The sequence below is a fragment of the Piliocolobus tephrosceles genome, chromosome 2 (assembly GCF_002776525.5).
Source record: "Piliocolobus tephrosceles isolate RC106 chromosome 2, ASM277652v3, whole genome shotgun sequence".
In the NCBI taxonomy this organism is placed as follows: domain Eukaryota; kingdom Metazoa; phylum Chordata; class Mammalia; order Primates; family Cercopithecidae; genus Piliocolobus; species Piliocolobus tephrosceles.
Window position 1 is genome coordinate 119,817,969 of NC_045435.1, and position 23,695 is coordinate 119,841,663.

Sequence of the window (23,695 nt, forward strand, 5' to 3'; positions counted from 1 at the left end):
TTCTTCTTCTTCTTCTTCTTCTTCTTCTTCTTCTTCTTCTTCTTCTTTTTTTAAAGGATTTACTTTTATCAAGCTGTCTTGAATATAGGTGCCATTAGTCCCAGGATGTAGAGTAAAGAGTGTGGGGAAGAGGAAACGGAAAGGAGAGGAAGGGGAAAGGAAAAGAGGGAAAGGAAAGAGAGAGGAGAGAAGGGCCTTTTTTTTTTTTTTAAACAAAACAAAACTTAGAATCCCTTTTATAACATAGCTATTGGGCTTAGGCTGGTTTTCAGGTTAGATTTTTAAAAGTAAGTTGTGTGGTATGTCTATTTCTAGAGTTGGAGAAATAGGAGTGAAGAGGATTTATTCATGAATGCATGTTTATCTCACGAAGCTGTCAGGTGATTGTGAGATAAGAAGAAATTCAAATGATGCTTGAAATTCTTCAGTGCCCCTCTTTGTGCACTAACTACTGTTATGCTAGGCAGAGTTTATGTACTGGCAACTCTCCTCATCTGATTGATTTGATGTCCAGTGACTTTGATTGTGTCTCTTCATCCAGTGAATAATTAAAATTTGATTTAGTTGCCCACATTTAAACAGTAATAGATTTCAGTAAAGATTCAAGTTTCTCATTTCTCTTAAAAAAGAGCAATCAGGCAAGAGAAAGAAACAAAAGGTATTCAAATAGGCAGAGAGGAAGTCAAATTGTCTCTGTTTGCATACAACATGATTGTATATTTAGAAAACCCAATCGTCTCAGCCCCAAAACTCCTTAAGCTGAAAAACAACTTCAGCAATGTCCCAGGATACAAAATTAATGTGCAAAAATCACAAGCATTCCTATACACCAATAATAGACAAGCAGAGAGCCAAATCATGAGTGAATTCCCATTCACAATTGCTACAAAGAAAATAAAATACCTAGGAATACAACTTACAAGGGACATGAAGAACGTCTTCAAGGAGAACTACAAATCATTGGTCAAGAAAATCAGAGAGGACACAAACAAATGGAAAAACATTCCATGCTCATGAACAGGAAGAATCAATATCGTGAAAATGGCCATACTGCCCAAGGTCATTTATAGATTCAATGCTATTCCCATGAAGCTACCATTGGCCTTCTTCACAGAACTAGAAAAAACTACTTTAAATTTTATATGGAACCAAAAAAGAGCCTTTATAGCCAAGACAATCCTAAGCAAAAAGACCTCATGCTACCTGACTTCAAACTAGAGGTCTCAAAGCTGGAGACCTCATGCTACCTGACTTCAAACTACACTATAAGGCTACAGTAATCAAAAAAGCATGGTACTGGTACCAAAACAGATATATAGACCAATGGAATAGAACAGAGGCCTCAGAAATAACACCACACACCTACAACCATCTGATCTTTGAAAAACCTTACAGAAACAAACAATGGGGAAATCATTCCCTATTTAATAAATGGTGCTGGGAAAACTGGCTAGCCTTATTCAGAATATAGAAACTGAACCCTTTTCTTACACCTTATACAAAAATTAACTCAAAATGGATTAAAGTCTTAAATGTAAATCCTAAAACAATAAAAACCCTGGAAGAAAACCTAGGCAAAACCATACAGGACATAGGAATGGGCAAAGATATCAAGACTAAAACACCAAAAGCAATTGCAGCAAAAGCCAAAATTGACAAATGCAATCTAATTAAACTAAAAGGCTTCTGCACAGCAAAAGAAAATATCAGAGTGAACAGGCAACCTACAGAATGGGAGAAAAATTTTTCAATCTATCTATCTATCTGCCAAAGGTCTAATATGCAGAATCTACGAGGAACTTAAACAAATTTACGAGAAAGAAACCAAACAAACCTATCGAAACCTGAGTGAAGGATATGAGCAGACACTTCTCAAAACAAGACATTTATGTGGCCAACAAACATATGAAAAAAACCTCATCATCACTGGTCATTAGAGAAATGCATATCAAAACCATAATGAGATACCATCCCACACTAGTTAGAATGGCAATCATTAAAAAGTCTGGAAACAACAGATGTTGGCAAGAATGTGGAGAAATAGGAATGCTTTTACATTGTTGGTGGGAGTGCAAATTAGTTCAACCATTGTAGAAGACAGTGTAGCAACTCGTCAAGGATCTAGAATCAGAAATACCATTTGACCCAGGAATCCCATTACTGAGTATATACTCAAAGGATTATAAATCATTCTACTATAAAGACACATGCACATGTATGATTTTTGCAGCACTATTTACAATAACAAAGACTTGAAACCAATCCAAATACCCATCAATGATAGATTGGAAAAACAAAATGTGGCACATATACAACACGGGATACTATGCAGCCATAAAACACGATGAGTTCATGTCTTTGCAAGGACATGGAGGAAGCTGGAAACCATCATCCTTAGCAAACTAACACAGGAACAGAAAACCAAACACCGCATGTTCTCACTCATAAGTGGGAGTTGAACAATTGGAACACACGGACACAGGGAGAGGAACTTCACTCATTGTGGCCTGTCGGAGGGTGAGGGGAAAGGGGAGGTAGAGCATTAGGGTGAATAACTCATGCATGTGGGGCTTAAAATTTAGATGATGGGTTGATAGGTGCAGCAAACCACCATGGCACATGTATACCTATGTAACAAACCTGCGTGTTCAGCACATGTATCCCAGAACTTAAAGTGGAAACAAAAAACAAAAGAACATACATCATTCCTTAAGAGTAACTATAGCCTTTATGTAAAATGAGTTCTCTTTAATTCAGTGTAGTCCTTGAATTTTTTTATTGCCTTAAATACTGAGGGTGAGTTTTATTTACTATTTATTACCCATTTATTTTCTTGTGTTAGGTTCAATTCATTCGTTGATATTATTTGACTGGCCCTGTAGGCATTTTATTCTGCAAACGCTTATGACAAGGCTGATCAATTTGCAGACCAGCCAAATATCTGCAGGATGCCTACGGTTCCCCTCGTATCTCACAGGCTGCATTCTTTGGAACATTCTGTGTGCATGAAGTGAATTGATATAAGATGAGAAAATCGGCTCTGTATTTAAAACATAAAATAGATTGTTAAAGGGAAACTTTTGCTAGATGAATGCATTTTAAGAAATGTAGCCTAAATCTGTGAAAATTATTATAAAACACATAATTTTTAGAAAATAATATTTAATAACTGAAAATAATATTTAATAACTGAACTGGCTTTTGAAAACATTTTAAGGAGGTAACATGCAAATAAAGTAGTTGAGGGAAAAATAACTGTGGCAATTCTTTAACAAAAGCTTTGTTTTGTTTTTAGTAAATATACATCTGGCTATTCAGAATTTTAAAATAGGAATGGTAAAAAATTTCTTGTAGTTCATTATTATCTTTTCATTGTTTCTTATGACACATCTCATTTTCTACCTTTATTAAAGGTACATGAATCTCTTTCATTTCCCCTGTAAAACTGTAAGCTTCTTGTGGAGAAGAGTCATGTCATTTTCATCTTCTTGTGTGTCCCACCCCAGGACTTTAATTAGTAATCTAGCACATGGTAAACACACGTAAATGTTTGAAGAAAATAAATTTCATAAAAATAAAAGATGTTTTCGTTTTTTTCAGGCAAAGCACTGGCATATTGAAAACTACCTTTTCCTTCCTAAAAGAGATACCAATTTAGTGGAAAGTGAGATTCAAAAGGAAATTTCTTTATTTTCTAAGGAGGAATCTTGTTTAGACCCAACAGAACATTCTCTACTTAATAAGAGAAACAAAGATGACTCAACATACAAGTAAGTAATTTTGAACATTAGCCAGATGTCAACTGGAGTCTAGGTAAGACATAGATAAGATTGGTCCAAACTTCCTTCTGTCCTCTGTGGAATGTACAGTGACTACCTCAAGATTTCTCCAAAATTTGGGGTGTTGGTAGGTATGTATGGATGAGTGACTTATATTATCAAGGCCATATTTGGTTCTTATTTCTTGACTACATTGATTCTTGATATGTGTTAAGTGCCATCTAGTCTTATATTTCTACTCCATCATCAATTTAATTGTGAAAATTGACCCCTTTCTTCAAACACTGTCTGTCCGTCTGTCTATCTATCTATCTATCTATCTTAGAATGTGTATCAGATTTTACTCCTGGTTTTGATAAAGTGCACAGGGGTTTATGTGACAAAAGTTCAAAGAGCTTAACTTTGAAGTTAGACATCATTTCCTTAAGGCTTCTTGTGCCTCTATGTTGCTCAGATGTTCTTCTCTTCACATCACTCTGCTAGGTCCCATATTTATACTCCATTTATGCCCTCATGTCAAGGAGTTTAGTTCTTTTGTTTTCTATGCTTTTGCTAAACCATGCTCTCATAACTTAACTTTCATGCTAAATGGCTATTTTATTCTCATAGAGATAGATATCCAAGCTTATTACTTGGAGAATAATAAAAATATTTTGGTGCCTTTGATTTATTATCTGTTCCATGTAAGAAAAGAAATGGAGCTTACTCAGAGCTGACAAGAAAATAGTTCTTCTATAAAACTCCCACCATGTTTTAATTCAATGCTTTTGTAACATTCTATGTTAAACAGGTGAAACACTGGAGAGGACTGTCTTTCCTTCTTCCCTTTAACTCACTAGTCACAGTTTTCCTTTCATTGAGGCTATAAAGCTGGGTTAGGAGGCAGGAAAAAGGTAGCATTGCTGTTCTGGAGGCTTGGCAGATGTGCACAGCATACTCTTCTTTCTGGGGATATAGTTGAGGGTTCTTTGATGACCCCACTCAGGGACCTCTGCATTGCACATTTCCAAACTCATAAACTCTTTGGCTAGTTTCTTATGGCTCACCTCCTACAGCTCATGCCCCTTGTAATACACATCACAGTGTTTTCTATTACAGTCCTGCACATTGCCAAGCCTCCCCTCTTGCACAACTGCTGGTTTAACTTCTGCTTGGCCTATAGGAAACTCACATTTTGCAACACCAACTTTTCCACTGTTTCCCCACTGCTCCCTGCAACTCCAGGTACAGCTTTTTGCCTGTAGACTTCTTCAGATGTTAGTGAGACAAAGGTCTGCTGCGTCCCTCTCATTGTTACCCTAGAAGACTACATTAAGCTATTTGGGCTATGTGAATAGAGGCTAGAAATGAAAAAGAGAAAAGCTTTCCTCCCCTCCAATGGGAGTGGGTCACAATTCGCACATAAGACTCTCTCTGATGCAATCATCTCGTATAGTTTCTGCCTCCTTTGTTTATATCTTAGAGTGATGTTGGCTTAAGTGTCACAAGATCAGTTTTGGAGCTACCTTCTTGGCAAAGTGACCCTGCACATAAAGAATCTAACCACCTCATGTTGGCATGTAGAAATACTTTTGTATTAAATATCTCAATAGATTACTTTGCTTTCAAACTTTTTGAACCTCTACTGACAGATAGATAGAAGAAAAAAATTCCCCTTTAGCATTCTGTTATGCTAAATTACTTTGGTATTTGTTCTTCCATTTCCTTGAATTATGGCTTGCAGAAATGTCAAGTGGCATTTTACATTTAGGCAGAAGGGTATTTTCAATTTAGAAATCTAGCATGAGCAATCCTGTACAATCATAGAATGCTGGGAATGGAAAGACTTTACATAGGAGAAAATGTCCCCGCCTACCTACCCTACTCAATCTTACAGATGAAGAAATAAAGTTACCTTAGGGTAACACAGATAGATCATTTTTTTTTTTTTCTCTTTCCATCACATGCATAGAAGAGTGAAGGCAAGTGTTACAGATTCCTGTTTAAGAGTATTTCAGCCAATATAATACTTTCCCATTCCTTATGACAAACTCAGTTATCCTTTAAACATTTTTTTTTTTTGAGACTGTCTTGCTTTGTCGCCCGGCTGAAATGCAGTGGTGCGACCACAGCTCACTGCAGCAGCAAACTCCCTGGCTCAAGCAATCCTCCCACCTCAGCCTCCCAAGAAGCTGGGACTACAGGCGTGCCACCACACCCAGTTTGCACACACACACATGTGCACGCGCACACTTTTTCTCTGTACAGATGGGGTTTCGTCATGTTGCTCAGGCTGGTCTCGAACTCCTAGGTTCAAGTGATCCTCCCACTTCACCCTCCCAAAGTGCTGGGATTACAGATGTGAGCCATCACTCCCGTCCTAAACACTTTTTTAAACCAATCTTTTCCTAGATTCAAACATTGGCAATTTGAACTCTTTACTTCTTTCCTGACTTCATTTTCAGTTAATTTTGTTTTCTATTGTTCCTGGAAACTTTTTGTTATGCAAATCAGTGCTGATATATATGGTTATTAAAAAATTTATTTTAATTTCTGGGGTACATGTGTAGGATGTACAGGTTTGTTACATAGGTAAATGTATGCCATGGAGGTTTGCTGCACCTATATACCTATAACCTGAGTATTAAACCCAGCATGCATTAGCAATTTTTCATGATGCTCTCCCTCCCCATGCCCCACCCCTGGACAAGTTCCAGTGTGTGTTGTTCCCCTTCTTGTGTCCATGTGTTTTCGTTGGTCAGCTCCCACTTTTGAGTGAGAACATGTGGTGTTTGGTTTTCTGTTCCTGAGTTAGTTTGCAGAGGATAATGGCTTCCAGCTCCATCCATGCCCCTGTAGAGGACATTATCTCATTCCTATTTGTGGCTGTATAGTATTCCATGGTGTATATGTACCACCATTTTCTTTATTCAGTCTATCATTGATGGGCATTTGGGTTGATTCTATTTATTGGCTATTGTGAATAGTGTGGTAATGAACATACGTGTGCTTGTATCTTTATAATAGAATGATTTAATTCCTTTGGGTATATACCCAGTAATGAGACTGCTGGGTCAAATGGTAGTTTAAATACTATTTCTGGTTCTAGGTCTTTGAGGAATCACCACACTGTCTTCCACCATGAGTGAACTAATTTACATTCCCACCAGCAGTGCAAAAGCATTTGTATCTCTCTGCAGACTCACCAACATCTGTTGTTTCCTGACTTTTTAATAATTGCCATTCTGACTGGCATGAGATGATATCTCACTGTGGTTTTGATTTACATTTTTTTAATGATCAGTGATGTTAAGCCTTTTTTCATCTGTTTGTTGGTTGCATAAATGTCTCATTTTGAGAAGTGTCGGTTTATGTTTTTGACCGCTTTTTAATGTTTTTTTTTTTTTTTTTTCTTGTAAATTTGTTTAAGTTCCTTGTGGACTCTGAATACTAGCTCTTTGTCAGATGGATAGATTGCAAAAATTTTCACCCATTCTGTAGGTTTTCTGTTGACTCTGATGACAGTTTCTTTTGCTGTGCAGAAGCTTTATAGTTTAATATCTCATTTGTCAATTTTTACTTTAATTGCAATTACTTTTGATGTTTTCATCATGAAATCTTTGCCTGTGCCTATGTCCTGAACTATATTGCCTAGATTTTCTTCTAGGGTTTTTATAGTTTTGGGTTTTACATTTAAATCTTTAATCCATTTTGAGTTAATTTTTGTATAAGATGTAAAGAAGGGGTCCAGTTTCAATTTTCTGCATATGGCTATTCAGTTCTCCTAGCACCATTTATTAAATAGGAATCCTTTCTTCATTGCTTGTTTTCATCAGGTTTGTTGAAGATTAGATGGTTGTAGATGTGTGGTCTTATTTCTTAGCTCTGTATTCTGTTCCATGGGTCTATGTGTCTGTTTTTGTACCAGTACCAGGCTGTTTTGGTTACTGTAGCCCTGTAGTATAGTTTGAAGTTGGGCAGCATGGTGCCTCCAGCTTTTTTCTTTTTGCTTAGCATTGTTTTGGCTATGTAGGCTCTTTTTTGGTTCCATATGAGTTTTTAAATAGTTTTTTTTTTTCTAATTCTGTGAAGAATGTCAAGAGTAGTTTGATGGGAATAGCACTGAATCTATAAATAACTTTGGGCAGTATGGCCATTTTCATGATATTGATTCTTTCTGTTCATGATCATGAAAAGTTTTTCCATTGTTTGTGTCCTCTCTCATTTCCTTGAGCAATGGTTTGTAGTTCTCCTTGAAGAGCGTTCTTCACTTTCCTTGATAGCTGTATTCCTAGATATTTTATTCTCTGTAGCAATTGTGAATGGAAATCCATCTATGATTTGGCTCTCTGATTATCTGTTATTTGTGTGTAGGAGTGCTTGTGATTTTTGCACTTTGTTTTTGTATTCTGAGACTTTGCTGAAGTTGTTTATTAGCTTAAGAAGCTCTTGGGCTGAGTCGATATGGTTTTCTAGATATAGTATCATGTCATCTGCAAACAGAGTTTGATTTCCTTTCTTCCTATTTGAACACCCTTTATTTCTTTCTCTTGCCTGATTGCCCTGGGCAGAACTTCCCATACTACACTGAATAGGAGTGGTGAGAAAGGGCATCGTTGTCTTATGCCGGTTTTCAAGGGGAATGCCTTCAGCTTTTGCCCATTCAGTATGATATTGGCTATGGGTTTGTCATAAGTGACTCTTATTATTTTGAGATATGTACCTTCAATACCTACTTTATTGAGAGTTTTTAACATGAAGAAATGTTGAATTGTATCGCAAGCATTTTCTGTACCTATTGTGGTAATCATGTGGTTTTTGTCCTTAGTTTTGTTTATGTGATGAATTACGTTTATTGATTTACCTACGTTGAGTCAGCCTTGAATCCTGGGGATGAAGCCAACTTGATTGTGGTGGATACGCTTTTTGATGTGCTGCAAAATTTGTTTTGCAAGTATTTTATTGAGGATTTTTGCATTGACGTTCATCAGGGATATTGGCCTGAGGTTCTTTTTTTTGTTGTTTTGTTTCATCTTGGCCCGATTTCTGTATCAGGATGATACTGAGCTCATAAAATGAGTTAGGGAAGAGTCACTCCTTTTCAATTGTTTGTAATAGTTTCAGAAGAAATGGTACCAGCTCCTCTTTGTATCTCTGGTAGAATTAGCTGTGAATCACTCTGGTCCTGGGCTTTTTTGGTTGGTAAGCTACTTATTACTACCTCAATTTCAGAACTCATTATTGGCCTATTCAGGGAGTCAACTTCAGTCTTGAGAGGGTGTTTGTGTCCAGGAATTTATCCATTTCTTCTAGATTTTTTAGTTTATTTGCATAGAGGTGTTTATAGTATTTTTTGATGGTTGTTTGTATTTCTGTGGGGCAAGTGGTGATATCCCCTTTATCTTTTTTTGTTGTGTCTATTTGATTCTTCTGTCTTTTCTTCTTTATTAACTTTACTAGCAATCTATTTTATTAATTTTTTTAAAAAAGCCAGTTTCTGAATTTGTTGATATTTTGAAGGGTTTTTGTGTGTGTGTGTCTCTATCTCCTTCAGTTCTGCTCTGACCTTGGTTATTTCTTGTTTCTTGCTAGGTTAGGGGTTTGTTTGCTCTTGGTTCTCTAGTTCATTAATTGTGATGTTAGGATGTTGATTTGAGATCTTTCTAGCTTTTTGATATGTGCATTTAGTGCTGTAAATTTTCCTCTTAACACTTTTTAACTGTGTCCCAGAGATTTTGGTACGTGGTCTCTTTGTTCTCATTAGTTTCAAGGAACTTCTTAATTTCTGTCTTAATTTCATTAATGACCCAGGAGTCATTCAAGGGCATGATGTTCAACTTCTGTGTAGTTGTGTGGTGTTTAGTGAGTTTCTTAATATTGAGTTCTAATTGAATTGTGCTGTGGTCTGAGAGACTGTTATGATTTCAGTTCTCTTGCATTTGCTGAGGAGTGTTTCACTTCCAATTATGTCATCAATTTTAGAGTAAGTGCCATGTGGCACCAAGAAGAATGTATATTCTGTTGTTTTTGGGTGGAGATTTCCATAGATCTCTATCAGGTCCACTTGATCTATAGCTGAGTTTAAGCCCTGAATATCTTTTACACTTTCTGTCTCGATGATCTGTCTAATGTTGACAGTGGGGTGTTAAAGTCTCCCACTATTATTGTGTGGGAGGCTAAGTCTCTTTGTAGGACTCTAAGAACTTGTTTTATGAATCTGGGTTCTCCTGTATTGGGTGTATATATATTTAGGAGAGTTAGCTCTTCTTGTTGAATCGAACACTTTATCATTATGTAATGCCCTTCTTTGTCTTTTTTTTAAATCTTTGTTTGTTTAAAGTCTGTTCTGTCAGAAACTAGGATTGTAACCCCTGCATTTTTTCTACTTTCCATTTGCTTGGTAAAATTTCCTCCATTCCTCTATTTTGAGCCTATGTGTGTCTTGGCATGTGAGATGCACCTTTTGAATACAGCACACCAGTGGGTCTTTACTCTTTATGCAGTTTGCCATTCTGTGTCTTTTTTTTTTTTTTTTTTTTTTTTTTGAGACGGAGTCTCGCTCTGTCTCCCAGGCTGGAGTGCAGTGGCCGGATCTCAGCTCACTGCAAGCTCTGCCTCCCGGGTTCCCGCCATTCTCCTGCCTCAGCCTCCCGAATAGCTGGGACTACAGGCGCCCGCCACCTCACCTGGCTAGTTTTTTGTATTTTTTAGTAGAGATGGGGTTTCACTGTGTTAGCCAGGATGGTCTCGATCTCCTGACCTCGTGATCCACCCGACTCGGCCTCCCAAAGTGCTGGGATTACAGGCTTGAGCCACCGCGCCCAGCCCATTCTGTGTCTTTTAATTGGGGCATTTAGCCCATTTATATTTAAGGTTCATATTGTTAAATGCGAATTTGATTCTGTCTCCATGATGCTGGATGGTTATTTTGCAGACTTGTTAGTGTAGTTTCTTCATAGTGTCATTGGTCTGTGTACTTCAGTGTGTTTTTGTATTGACTGATAATGGTTTTTCCTTTTCATATTCAGTGCTTCCTTCAGGAGCTCTTGCAAGGCAGGCCTGGTGGTGAAGAATTCCCTCAGCATTTGCTTGTCTGAAAACAATTTTATTTCCCCTTTGCTTATGAAGCTTAATTTGGCTGGATATGGAATTCTGGATTGGAAATTCTTTTTTTTAAGAATGTTGAATATTGGCCCCCCAATCTTTTCTGGTTTGTAGGGTTTCTGCTGAGAGTTCTGCTGTCAGTCTGATGGGTTTCCTTTGTAAGTGACCTGGCCTTTCTCTCTGGCTTCCCTTTAATTTTTTTCCTTCATGTCAACCTTGGAAAGTCTGATGATTATGTGTCTTGGGATTGATCTTTTGATGTAGTATCTTACTGGGGTTCTCTGGATTTCTTGAATTTGAATGTTCGCCTGTCTTGCTAGGTTGAGAAAGTTCTCCTGGATGATATCCCGAAGTATGTTTTCCAACTTGTTTCCATTCTCTCCATCTCTTGCAGGTACCCCCATCAGTCATAGGTTTGTTTATATAATCTCATAGTTCTCGGAGGCTTCATTTGTTCTTTTTCATTCTTCTTTCTCTAATCTTTTCTGTCTTATTTCAATGAGATAGTCATCAAGCTCTGAGATTCTGTCCTCCGCATGGACTATTCAGCTATTGACACTTGTGATTGCATTGTGAAGTTCTCTTGTTGTGTTTTTCAGCTCTTTCAGGTCATCTTTGTTCCTTTCTAAACTGGTTATTCTGGTTAACAGCTCCTGTAATGTTTTATTGTGTTTCTTAACTTCTTTGCATTGTGTTAGTACATACTCTTTTACCTCAGTGAAGTTTGTTATTACCTACCTTCTAAAGCCTACTTCTGTCAATTCATCCATCTCAGCCTCAGCCCAGTTCTGTGCCCTTTCTGGAGAGGTGTTACAATCTTTTGGAGTAGAAGAGGCACCCTGGCTTTTTGAATTTTCAGCATTTGTGTGTTGATTTTTTTCTCAACTTTGTGGATTTATCTACCTTAAATCTTTGAGGCTCCTGACCTTTGGATGAGGTTTTGTGGGGTCTTTTTTGTTGATGCTGTTGTTGCTTTCTATTTGTTTTTCTTTGTAAGACCCCTCTTCTGCAGTTTGCTGGGGATCCATTCTAGACTCTATTTACCTGGGTCCCTCCTGCACCTAGAGGTATCACCAGTGGAGGCTGCAGAAGAGCAAAGATGACTGCCTGCTCTTTCTCCTGGGAGCTCCATCCCAGAGGGGCACTGACCTGACACCACTGGGAACTCTCATGTTCCCAGTGTCCGGTGACCCCTGTTTGGAGGTCTCACCTACTCAGAAGAGACCTGAATGAGGTGTCCGGTGACCCCTGTTTGGAGGTCTCACCTACTCAGGAGGCATGGGATCAGGGACCCTCTTAACGAAGCACTCTATTTGTCCCTTGGTGGAATGGGTGTGCTGCACTGGCAGGAATTCCACCCGTTTCGACTGCCCTGATTCCTCAGAGCCAACAGAAGGAAAGACTAAGTCCGCTGAACCAGAGACCATGGCCACTCTTTCCCCCAGGGGCTCCATTCCAGGGAGATCAGAGTTCTGTCTGTAAACCCCTGACTAGAATCGCTGAAGTTCCCACAGGGAGGCCCCACCCAAAGAGGAGGGATGGATTCAGGTCCCACCTAAAGAAGCAGTTGGCCACGATCTGCCACAGCCACTGTGCTGCCCTGTGGGGAATTCCTCCCAGGCCAAACTGCCCAATCTCCCCAGCACTGGCAGGGGAAAACGGCTGATTGGAGCCACAGTGATGGTGACCGCCCCTCCCACTGGGTAGTTGCTTGTCTTAGGCAGTCTCCAGCGTGCTGCCACTGGCTGCAACCCAAGCGGTCACCAAGAATTTGCACACTTCTGTGCTTGGAACCCAAGGCCCTGGTGGTGTGGGCTCACGAGGTGATCTGATTCATGGGTTGCACAGATCCGTGGAAAAAACATGGTTTCCCTGGGGGGTAGCTCAATCACTCACCAATACATAGGTTTTGTAGTTCACAGATTCCTCTTAAAACTGGAGCTTTGCTGTCTATCAGATTAAATAGGAGTACAGCAAACTGGTCTTCTCATGTTGATTATAAGATTATACAGGCATTGGTAGACTTCTGGGGGTGAGAGGCAAAGTTATTTCTACTGTACAGCATTTTGTAAAATGAAAAATAATGCATCAAAAAGTACTTGTGATCTTTAAAGTTTCTGTCTTAATTTAATTCAGATGAGATTGGATTGATATAATTTTAAGATTTTGTAATAATGAGATAGTATAGAAAAATGTCATTTAGGAATTAAACTAATAAAAAAAAAGGGTTAAAAACATATCCTCAGAATTGATTATCATGTACATCCTTCAGTTCTCCCAGGAATATGATCAGGAATCCTTTGCAGAAATCAGACAAACACAATAAAATTATCAGCTGTAGAATGTCCTTTGTGCTTTCCATCTAATACAGAAAATATTATAAATCATTTTATTTTTAAGAAATATTGTTCTGAAGAATGTGCCTCTTTACCTAATCAGATTGGCAAATTCAAGGAGAGAATCATGCTAGCTCTCATCCATATGAAAAAATATGAAAGAAAAATAAATGTGTGAAAGAATTTAGACTACAGGGCAAAAAGTACATTTGGTGTATATGTGCAGGTGGGGGTATGTTTAGAGAGGGGGATGTGCACAGGAAGAAAGATGAAGGAAAAAAGAAAAAGTCTAAAGAAAATGGGAGAAACAAGAAACATGAAGAAAAAATTAAGTGTCTTAAAGCTATTTTCTCATTTTAACACCTAAGAGTCTCTTTGCAGATTAAAAAATTGGGGTGTATATTATCTTCTGGCTTATACACACATACCTGGTTTTTGCAGGTCTGAAAGTATTTTATAATACTATTTGTGAGAAGTAGGTAGATGGTAAAGAATTATCTTCAGTCTAAGTCCTGGGGAGATGAATATAGAATTTAAGAGATTAATAGAAAGGCCTAATTCTAAGTTAACAATTGATATGGAGAAATAGATTTATCCTTTTCCTAGATTCTGCAAAACTCATACTAGCTTTAAAAAACTTTAAAAAAAAAAATAAGTGAAGGGATAAAATAGTAAAAAAAAAAACTATGGTGGACATATATTTTTCCTAGTTTATAGGAATATTTGTTTTCTGGACTCATGTAAAATTATCTAAAATAGGAAAATTATAGATAAAATGAATAATTTAGAAAATACAGTTTCAGAATTTTCCTTATTATAAAATTAATATTGGGATTACAGGCATGTGCCACCATGCCCAGCTCACTTTTGCATTTTTAGTAGAGACGGGGTTTCGTCATGTTGGCCAGGCTGGTCTTGAACTCCTGACCTCGTGATCCACCTGCCTTGGCCTCCCAAAGTTCTGGTATTATAGGCGTGAGCTGCTGTGCCTGGCCAAAAATAATACATTTTTATTATGGGAAAATTTGGAAGTACAAATGAGCAAAAGGTGAAAATACCTGTGGTAAAGCCATTGTTAACATTAGGCATTTCACTTTTAAGACCTTGTTTTAGGCATAGTTACCACAATGAAAAAGTGTACATTTTATAAAAATGGGAGCTTAGTAGACTCAGTTTATAACCTGTTTTATCACTCAAAATATACAGTAAGCACATTTTCATATTAGTTAACATGAATATCCATGGACAACAACATTTATAATGACTTGTAGCTTTTTAACCATTTTATTTATTTCAAATACATAGATTATTTACAAATTTTAACTGGGAAAACACTTCTTGAAATACCTTCATGTACACATATTAGAATATTTTATTGAATTCATAGTTAGAATAAATTCTTTTAAGAGGAATTGCTGAGTCAAAAGGCATAAAGGCCTTTGGGTCATCTTGCTGAAGGTCATCTTGCTGTCTGGACATATCAGCTCTCCCTGCAGCAGCAATACAAATGGTTGCTTTCCTGCCTTTGAACCAAGAATGGATGTTATTGCTGTCTTAAAAGTGTTGCTATGATATCTTATTGTTTTAAACTACAGTTTTTGATTCTTTGTGAAAGTAAACATTTTTCTTCTAGGGTTTTTATGGTATTAGGTCTAACATTCACTGGCCATCAGAGAAATGCAAATCAAAACCACAATGAGATACCATCTCACACCAGTTAGAATGGCAATCATTAAAAAGTCAGGAAACAACAGGTGTTGGAGAGGATGTGGAGAAATAGGAACACTTTTACACTGTTGGTGGGATTGTAAACTAGTTCAACCATTATGGAAAACAGTATGGCGATTCCTCAAGGATCTAGAACTAGATGTACCATATGACCCAGCCATCCCACTACTGGGTATATACCCAAAGGATTATAAATTATGCTACTACAAAGACACATGCACACGTATGTTTATTGCGGCACTATTCACAATAGCAAAGACTTGGAATCAACCCAAATGTCCATCAGTGACAGAATGGATTAAGAAAATGTGGCACATATACACCATGGAATACTATGCAGCCATAAAAAAGGATGAGTTTGCGTCCTTTGTAGGGACATGGATGCAGCTGGAAACCATCATTCTCAGCAAACTATCACAAGAAGAGAAAACGAAACACCGCATGTTCTCACTCATAGGTAGGAATTGAACAATGAGATCACTTGGACTCAGGAAGGGGAACATCACACACTGGGGCCTATCATGGGGAGGGGGGAGGGGGGAGGAATTGTATTGGGGAGTTATACATGATATAAATGATGAATTGGTGGGTGCTGACGAGTTGATGGGTGCAGCACACCAACATGGCACAAGTATACATATGTAACAAACCTGCACGTTATGCACATGTACCCTAGAACTTAAAGTATAATAAAATAAAAATAAAATAAAATAAAAAAAAGAAAGTAAACATTTTTCAGGTTTATTAACCTTTAGTAATTCAATAATAAATTTGAAAGGGATACTCGAAGTCTAGTAGACTAACATCCTTAAGAGAAACACATCCCAGCCCTTTTGAATAGTTCCTATATGACACACTCACATCTCACAGATACGCTTCTCTATTATCAGACTATTCTTAATGTCTCTAATGTTAAGTAAAATCTATTTGTAGAACTCTCACTTATCAAGATCTTCATTCTTATTCTAGAACAACAAAGAACATAAACTACTCCATTTTTTTATTATCTGACACATTTTCCTTTGGTTACCATTTAAAAAATTGCTTATCTGGAAGGGATTCATTATTAGAAACGAGTATAAAGAGTCAGATGAGAAATGAAACAAAAATTCTGCTAGTTTCCCAGTAATTTTATATAAGGCAGAAGGCACACCTCAAATTAATGTTTCTTAAACATGGAAAATAATTATGATGTTTTAAATTCCATGTTATTGTTAGGAGGGAACTGATACTTAATGTTATTTACATGCTTTTGATTACCTAGTTATTCTGTCAGTAGATTTCACATGAGAAATTAAATTGGAAAATAGATAAATAGCTATAAGAAAAACACAAAATATTAAAATCCCATTTTACATTAGGCTTTATGTGATGTAAATACTTGAAGAATTGGCCGTCTACTTTCGCCAGCAATCTGGCAATAACTATACTATGTCCTTGTATGATAAATGAAAGCATGTGATGCTATATTCAATTTTTGAAATTTGAACTTTAAAAATACTAGAGCAGTAAATTATTATTCGGGGGAGTGCCACATCTTTTTACTTTTTGTCTGATCATTCTGATAGTTCTCAAGAATATTAGAGCTGGCTGTGGGGGGATGTTAGAACTCCCTGCTTTGAGTGAAAAATATTGTCTCGTTCTTGCTGAAAGCGATAGTAGCCAATACCATCTGAGCCCTGACTATATTTCAGGGCCCGTTTTAAGGTCTTTATGTGTTTACCTCATTTAATTCTCACTGTAATCCTAGGAGATAGCTACTATTATCATCCCCATTTCACAACTTGAAAAACAGGTGGAGAAATTGAGTGATTTACACAACAAGGTCAATCAACCAAGAGGTGAACCGGGGATACAAATGCAAGCATTCAGGCTCCAGAGTTAGTACTTTACCCCTGTTCTATGTTGTCTGTCCAACAAGCATCATGTGAAAATATTGACAAATTATTGGTTTGTGAGTCAAGTCATCAAATATTTTCTCAAGGACCTGCTATGTATAAGCCACTACTGTAAGCATTTTTCACTTCGTTTTTTATGCCTAGGAGGGTACTCGAGTGATTGTCACAGTCATACCTCCCTTCCACAGCCAGAGCCAAGAGAAGGGAGATCAGTTACAGCCTTTCCTTCTCATAGTATTGATGCCAAAGCTAGTGGATCCCATAGTAGATCACCTTCCTGCATCACCTACTAAGGCATTTTTGCAAAATGTTTTAAAACTCTATTTAAGCCTGGAACTACAGTCTTCTACTTCTTTTTGTTGTTGTTTTTTCTTTTTATTATTATACTTTAAGGTCTAGGGTACATGTGCACAACGTGCAGGTTTCTTACATATGTATACTTGTGCCATGTTGGTGTGCTGCACCCATCAACTTGTCAGCACCCATCAACTCGTCATTTACATCAGGTATAAATCCCAATGCAATCCCTTCCCCCACCCCATAATAGGCCCCGGTGTGTGATGTTCCCCTACCCAAGTCCAAGTGATCTCATTGTTCAGTTCCCACCTATGAGTGAGAACATGTGGTGTTTGGTTTTCTGTTCTTGCGATAGTTTGCTGAAAATGATGGTTTCCAGCTGCATCCGTGTCCCTACAAAGGACACAAACTCATCCTTTGTTATGGCTGCATAGTATTCCATGGTGTATGTGTGCCACATTTTCTTAATCCAGTCTGTCACTGATGGACATTTGGGTTGATTCCAAGTCTTTGCTATTGTGAATAGTGCTTCAGTGAACATATGTGTGCATGTGTCTTTATAGCAGCATGATTTATAATCCTTTGGGTATATACCCAGTAATGGGATGACTGGGTCATATGGAACTTCTAGTTCTAGATGCTTGAGAAATCACCATACTGTTTTCCATAATGGTTGAACTAGTTTACAATCCCACCAACAGTGTAAAAGTGTTCCTATTTCTCCACATCCTCTCCAGCACCTGTTGTTTCCTGATTTTAATAATTGCCATTCTAACTGGTGTGAGATGGTATCTCACTGTGGTTTTGATTTGCATTTATCTGATGGCCAGTGATGATGAGCATTTTTTCATGTGTCTGTTGGCTGTATGCATGTCTTCTTTGGAGAAATGTTTGTTCATATCTTTTGCCCACTTTTTGATGGGGTTGTTTGTTTTTTTCTTGTAAATTTGTTTGAGTCAGTTCTGGATATTAGTCCTTTGTCAGATGAGTAGATTGCAAAAATTTTCTCCCATTCTGTAGGCTGCCTGTTCATTGTGATGGTAGTTTCTTTTGCTGTACAGAAGCTCTTTACTTTAATTATATCCCATTTGTCAGTTTTGGCTTTTGCTGCTGTTGCTTTTTGTGTTTTAGACATGAAGTCCTTGCCCATGCCTATGTCCTGAATGGTATTGCCTAGGTTTTCTTCTAGAGTTTTTATGGTATTAGGTCTAACATTTAAGTCTCTAATCCATCTTGAATTAATTTTTGTATAAGGAGTAAGGAAAGGATCCAGTTTCAGCTTTCTACTTATGGCTAGCCAATTTTCCCAGCACCATTTATTAAATAGGGAATCCTTTCCCCATTTCTTGTTTTTGTCAGCTTTGTCAAAGATCAGATGGCTGTAGATGTGTGGTATTATTTCTGAGTACTCTCTTCTGTTCCATTGGTCTATATCTCTGTTTTGGTACCAGTACCATGCTGTTTTGGTTACTGTAGCCTTGTAGTATAGTTTGAAGTCAGGTAGCGTGACGCCTCCAGCTTTGTTCTTTTGACTTAGGATTGTCTTGGCAATGCAGGCTCTTTTTTGGTTCCATATGAACTTTAAAGCAGGTTTTTCAAATTCAGTGAAGAAACTCATTGGTAGCTTGATGGGGATGGCATTGAATCTATAAATTACCTTGGGCAGTATGGCCATTTTCACGATATTGATTCTTCCTATCCATGAGCATGGTATGTTCTTCCATTTGTTTGTGTCCTCTTTTATTTCACTGAGCAGTGGTTTGTAGTTCTCCTTGAAGAGGTCCTTTACATCCCTTGTAAGTTGGATTCCTAGGTATTTTATTCTCTTTGAAGCAGTTATGAATGGAAGTTCATTCCTGATTTGGCTGTCTGTTTGTCTGTTACTGGTGTATTAGAATGCTTGTGATTTTTGCACATTAATTTTGTATCCTGAGACTTTGCTGAAGTTGCTTATCAGCTAAAGGAGATTTTTGGGCTGAGATGATGGGGTGTTTTAAATATACAACCATGTCATCTGCAAACAGGGACAATTGAATTCTTCTTTTCCTAACTGAATACCCTTGATTTCTTTCTCTTGCCTGATTGCCCTAGCCAGAACTTCCAACACTATGTTGAATAGGAGTGGTGAGAGAGGGCATCCCTGTCTTGTACCAGTTTTCAAAGGGAATGCTTCCAGTTTTTCCCCATTCAGTATCATATTGGCTATGGGTTTGTTGTAAATAGCTCTTATTATTTTGAGATACGTTCCATCAATACCGAATTTATTGAGCGTTTTTAGCATGAAGGGTTGTTGAATTTTGTCAAAGGCCTTTTCTGCATCTATTGAGATAATCATGTGGTTTTTGTCTTTGGTTCTGTTTATATACTGGATTATGTTTATTGATTTGTGTACGTTGAACCAGCCTTGCATCCCAGGGATGAAGCCCACTTGATCATGGTGGATAAACGTTTTGATGTGCTGCTGGATTTGGTTTGCCAGTATTTTATTGATGATTTTTGCATCGATGTTCATCAGGTATATTGGTCTAAAATTCTCTTTTATTGTTGTGTCTCTGCCAGGCTTTGGTATCAGGATGATGTTGGCCTCATAAAATGAGTTAGGAGGGATTCCCTCTTTTTCTATTGATTGGAATAGTTTCAGAAGGAATGGTACCAGCTCCTCCTTGTACCTCTGGTAGAATTCGGCTGTGAATCCATCTGGTCCTGGACTTTTTTTGGTGGGTAGGCTATTAATTATTGCCTCAATTTCAGAGGCTGCTATTGGTCTATTCAGGGATTCAGCTTCCTCCTGGTTTAGTCTTGGGAGAGTGTAAGTGTCCAGAAAATCATCCATTTCTTCTTGATTTTCTAGTTGATTTGCGTAGAGGTGTTTATAGTATTCTCTGATGGTAGTTTGTATTTCTGTGGGGTCAGTGGTGATATCCCCTGTATCATTTTTTATTGTATCTATTTGATTCTTCTCTCTTTTCTTCTTTATTAGTCTTGCTAGTGGTCTATCAATTTTGTTGCTCTTTTCAAAAAACCAACTCCTGGATCCATTGATTTTTTGGAGGGTTTTTTGTGTCTCTATCTCCTTCAGTTCTGCTCTGATCTTAGTTATTTCTTGCCTTCTGCTAGCTTTTGAGTGTGTTTGCTCTTGCTTCTCTAGTTCTTTTTATTGTGATGTTAGAGTGTCAATTTTAGATCTTTCCAGCTTTCTCTTGTGGGCATTTAGCGCTATAAATTTCCCTCTACACACTGCTTTAAATGTGTCCCAGAGATTCTGGTATGTTGTATCTTTGTTCTCATTGGTTTCAAAGAACATCTTTATTTCTGCCTTCATTTTGTTATTTACCCAGTAGTCATTCAGGAGCAGGTTGTTCAGTTTCCATGTAGTTGAGCAGTTTTGATTGAGTTTCTTAGTCCTGAGTTCTAGTTTGATTGCACTGTGGTCTGAGAGACAGTTTATTATAATTTCTGATCTTGTACGTTTGCTGAGGAGTGCTTTACTTCCAATTATGTGGTCAATTTTGGAATAAGTGTGAAGTGGTGCTGAGAAGAATGTACATTCTGTTGATTTGAGGTGGAGAGTTCTGTAGATGTCTATTAGGTCTGCTTGGTGCAGAGTTGAGTTCAATTCCTGGATATCCTTGTTAACTTTCTGTCTCGTTGATCTATCTAATGTTGACAGTGGAGTGTTGAAGTCTCCCATTATTATTGTATGGGAGTCTAAGTCTCTTTGTAAGTCTCTAAGGACTTGCTTTATGAATCTGGGTGCTCCTGTATTGGGTGCATATATATTTAGGATAGTTAGCTCTTCCTGTTGAATTGATCTCTTTACTATTATGTAATGGCCTTCTTTGTCTCTTTTGATCTTTGATGGTTTAAAGTCTGTTTTATCAGAGACTAGGATTGCAACCCTGCTTTTTTTTGTTCTCCATTTGCTTGGTAGATCTTTCTCCATCCCTTTATTTTGAGCCTGTGTGTGTCTCTGCATGTGAGATGGGTCTCCTGAATACAGCAAACTGATGGATCTTGACTCTTTATCCAGTTTGCCAGTCTGTGTCTTTTAATTGGACCATTTCGTCCACTTACATTTAAGGTTAATATTGTTATGTGTGAACTTGATCCTGTCATTATGATATTAGCTTGTTATTTTGCTCATTAGTTGATGCAGTTTCTTCCTAGCATCAATAGTCTTTACATTTTGGCATGTTTTTGCAATGGCTGGTACTGGTTGTTCCTTTCCTTGTTTAGTGCTTCCTTCAGGGTCTCTTGTAGGGCAGGCCTGGTGATGACAAAATCTCTAAGCATTTGCTTGTCTGTAAAGGATTTTATTTCTCCTTCACTTATGAAACTTAGTTTGGCTGGATATGAAATTCTGGGTTTAAAATTCCTTTCTTTAAGAATGTTGAATATTGGCCCCCACTCTCTTCTGGCTTGTAGAGTTTCTGCCGAGAGGTCTGCTGTTAGTCTGATGGGCTTCCCTTTGTGGGTAACCCAACCTTTCTCTCTGGCTGCCCTTAACAGTTTTTCCTTCATTTCAACTTTGGTGAATCTGACAATTATGTGTCTTGGAGTTGCTCTTCTCAAGGAGCATTTTTTGTGGCATTCTCTGTATTTCCTGAATTTGAATGTTGTCCTGCCTTACTAGGTTGGGGAAGTTCTCCTGGATGATATCCTGCAGAGTGTTTTCCAACTTGGTTCCATTTTGCCCCTCACTTTCAGGCACCCCAATCAGATATAAATTTGGTCTTTTCACATAATCCCATACTTCTTGAAGGCTTTGTTCATTTCTTTTTCCTCTTTTTTCTTTAGACTTCTCTTCTCGCTTCATTTCATTCATTTGATCCTCAATTGCTGATACCCTTTCTTCCAGTTGATCGAATCGGTTACTGAAGCTTGTGCATTTGTCATGTATTTCTCATGTCATGGTTTTTATCTCTGTCAGTTTGTTTATGGCCTGCTCTGCATTGATTATTCCAGTTGTCCATTCTTCCATTCTTTTTTCAAGATTTTTAGTTTCTTTGTGCTGAGTATGTAATTCCTCCTGTAGCTCTGAGAAGTTTGATGGAGTGAAGCCTTCTTCTCTCAACTCATCAAAGTCATTCTCCGTTCAGCTTTGATCCATTGCTGGCGATGAGCTGCGTTCCTTTGGAGGGGGAGATGCACTCTTATTCTTTGAATTTCTAGCTTTTCTGTCCTGCTTTTTCCCCGTCTTTGTGGTTTTATCTGCCTTTGGTCTTTGATGATGGTGACGTACTGATGGGGTTTTGGTGTGGGTGCCCTTCCTGTTTGTTAGTTTTCCTTCTAACAGTCAGGACCCTCAGCTGTAGGTCTTTTGGAGATTGCTTGAGGTCCACTCCAGACCCTGTTTGCCTGGGTATCAGCAGCAGAGGCTGCAGAAGATAGAATATTGCTGAACAGCGAGTGTACCTGTCTGATTCTTGCTTTGGAAACTTCGTCTCAGGGGTGTACCCCGCCATGTGAGGTGTGGGGTGTCAGTCTGCCCCCAGTGGGGGATGTCTCCCAGTTAGGCTACTCAGGGGTCAGGGATCCACTTGAACAGGCAGTCTGTCCATTCTCAGATCTCAACCTCCATGTTAGGAGATCCACTGCTCTCTTCAAAGCTATCAGACAGGGTCGTTTGCCTCTGCAGAGGTTTCTGCTGCTTTTGTTGTTGTTGTTTTTAACTGTGCCCTGTCCCCAGAGGTGGAGTCTACAGTGACAGGCAGGCCTCCTTGAGCTGCTGTGGGATCCACCCAGTTTGAGCTTCCCAGCGGCTTTGTTTACCTACTTAAGCCTCAGCAATGGCAGGTGCCCCTCCCCTAGCCTCGCTGCTGCCTTGCAGTTAGATTGCAGACTGCTGTGCTAGCAATGAGGGAGGCTCCATGGGCGTGGGACCCTCCCGGCCAGGTGTGGGATATAATCCCTGGTGTACCGTTTGCTAAGACCCTTGGTATATCGCAGTATTGGGGTGGGAGCTACCCGATTTTCCAGGTGTTGTGTGTCTCAGTTCCCCTGGCTAGGAAAAGGTATTACATTCCCCCTTGCGCTTCCCAGGTGAGGCAATGTCTTACCCTGCTTCAGCCCTCGCTGGTTGGGCTGCAGCAGCTGACCAGCACCAATTGTCTGGCACTCCCTAGTGAGATGAACCCAGTACCTCAGTTGAAAATGCAGAAATCACCCGTCTTCTGTGTTGCTCGTGCTGGGAGCTGGAGACTGGAGCTGTTCCTATTCGGCCATCTTTCTCCACCCCTCTTCTGCTTCTTTATCTTCATCCATCACTTCTCTTCTTGAGAATATTTGCCTTGTTCCAGTCCCTTGTGCATTTTCAGAGTAACCACTCCTGCAAATGTCAGATGTCTATCTGTGAAAAGAGAGCAATAGATTGTTGACTTTATTTGTTGTGATTTCCAAGAGATGCTCTCCTACCCTCTGCCTACTTTTCTCCCTCTGTGGATAAAACTCTTTAGTGGAAATGGGCAAAATGTTTTGCTTTGATTTAGATTCCACAGGATGAGATAGTTAGAAAGCAAATGGTCTGAAAACAGGGAAGAGTTTAGTGTATTTTGGGAAAAAAAATCAAGGTATG

General features: G+C 38.5%; 1 protein-coding gene across 2 annotated transcripts in view; it reads left to right on the forward strand.

The window, feature by feature from the left end:
* Window positions 1-23,695, forward strand: part of WDR49 (WD repeat domain 49) — a 184,691-nt gene that overhangs the window by 132,235 nt on the left and 28,761 nt on the right. For both annotated transcript variants that reach the window (XM_031935245.1, XM_023213507.1), the window contains exon 16: window positions 3,601-3,770. In XM_031935245.1, coding sequence (XP_031791105.1) covers window positions 3,601-3,770 — 170 coding nt within the window. The remainder of the gene's footprint in view (window positions 1-3,600; window positions 3,771-23,695) is intronic.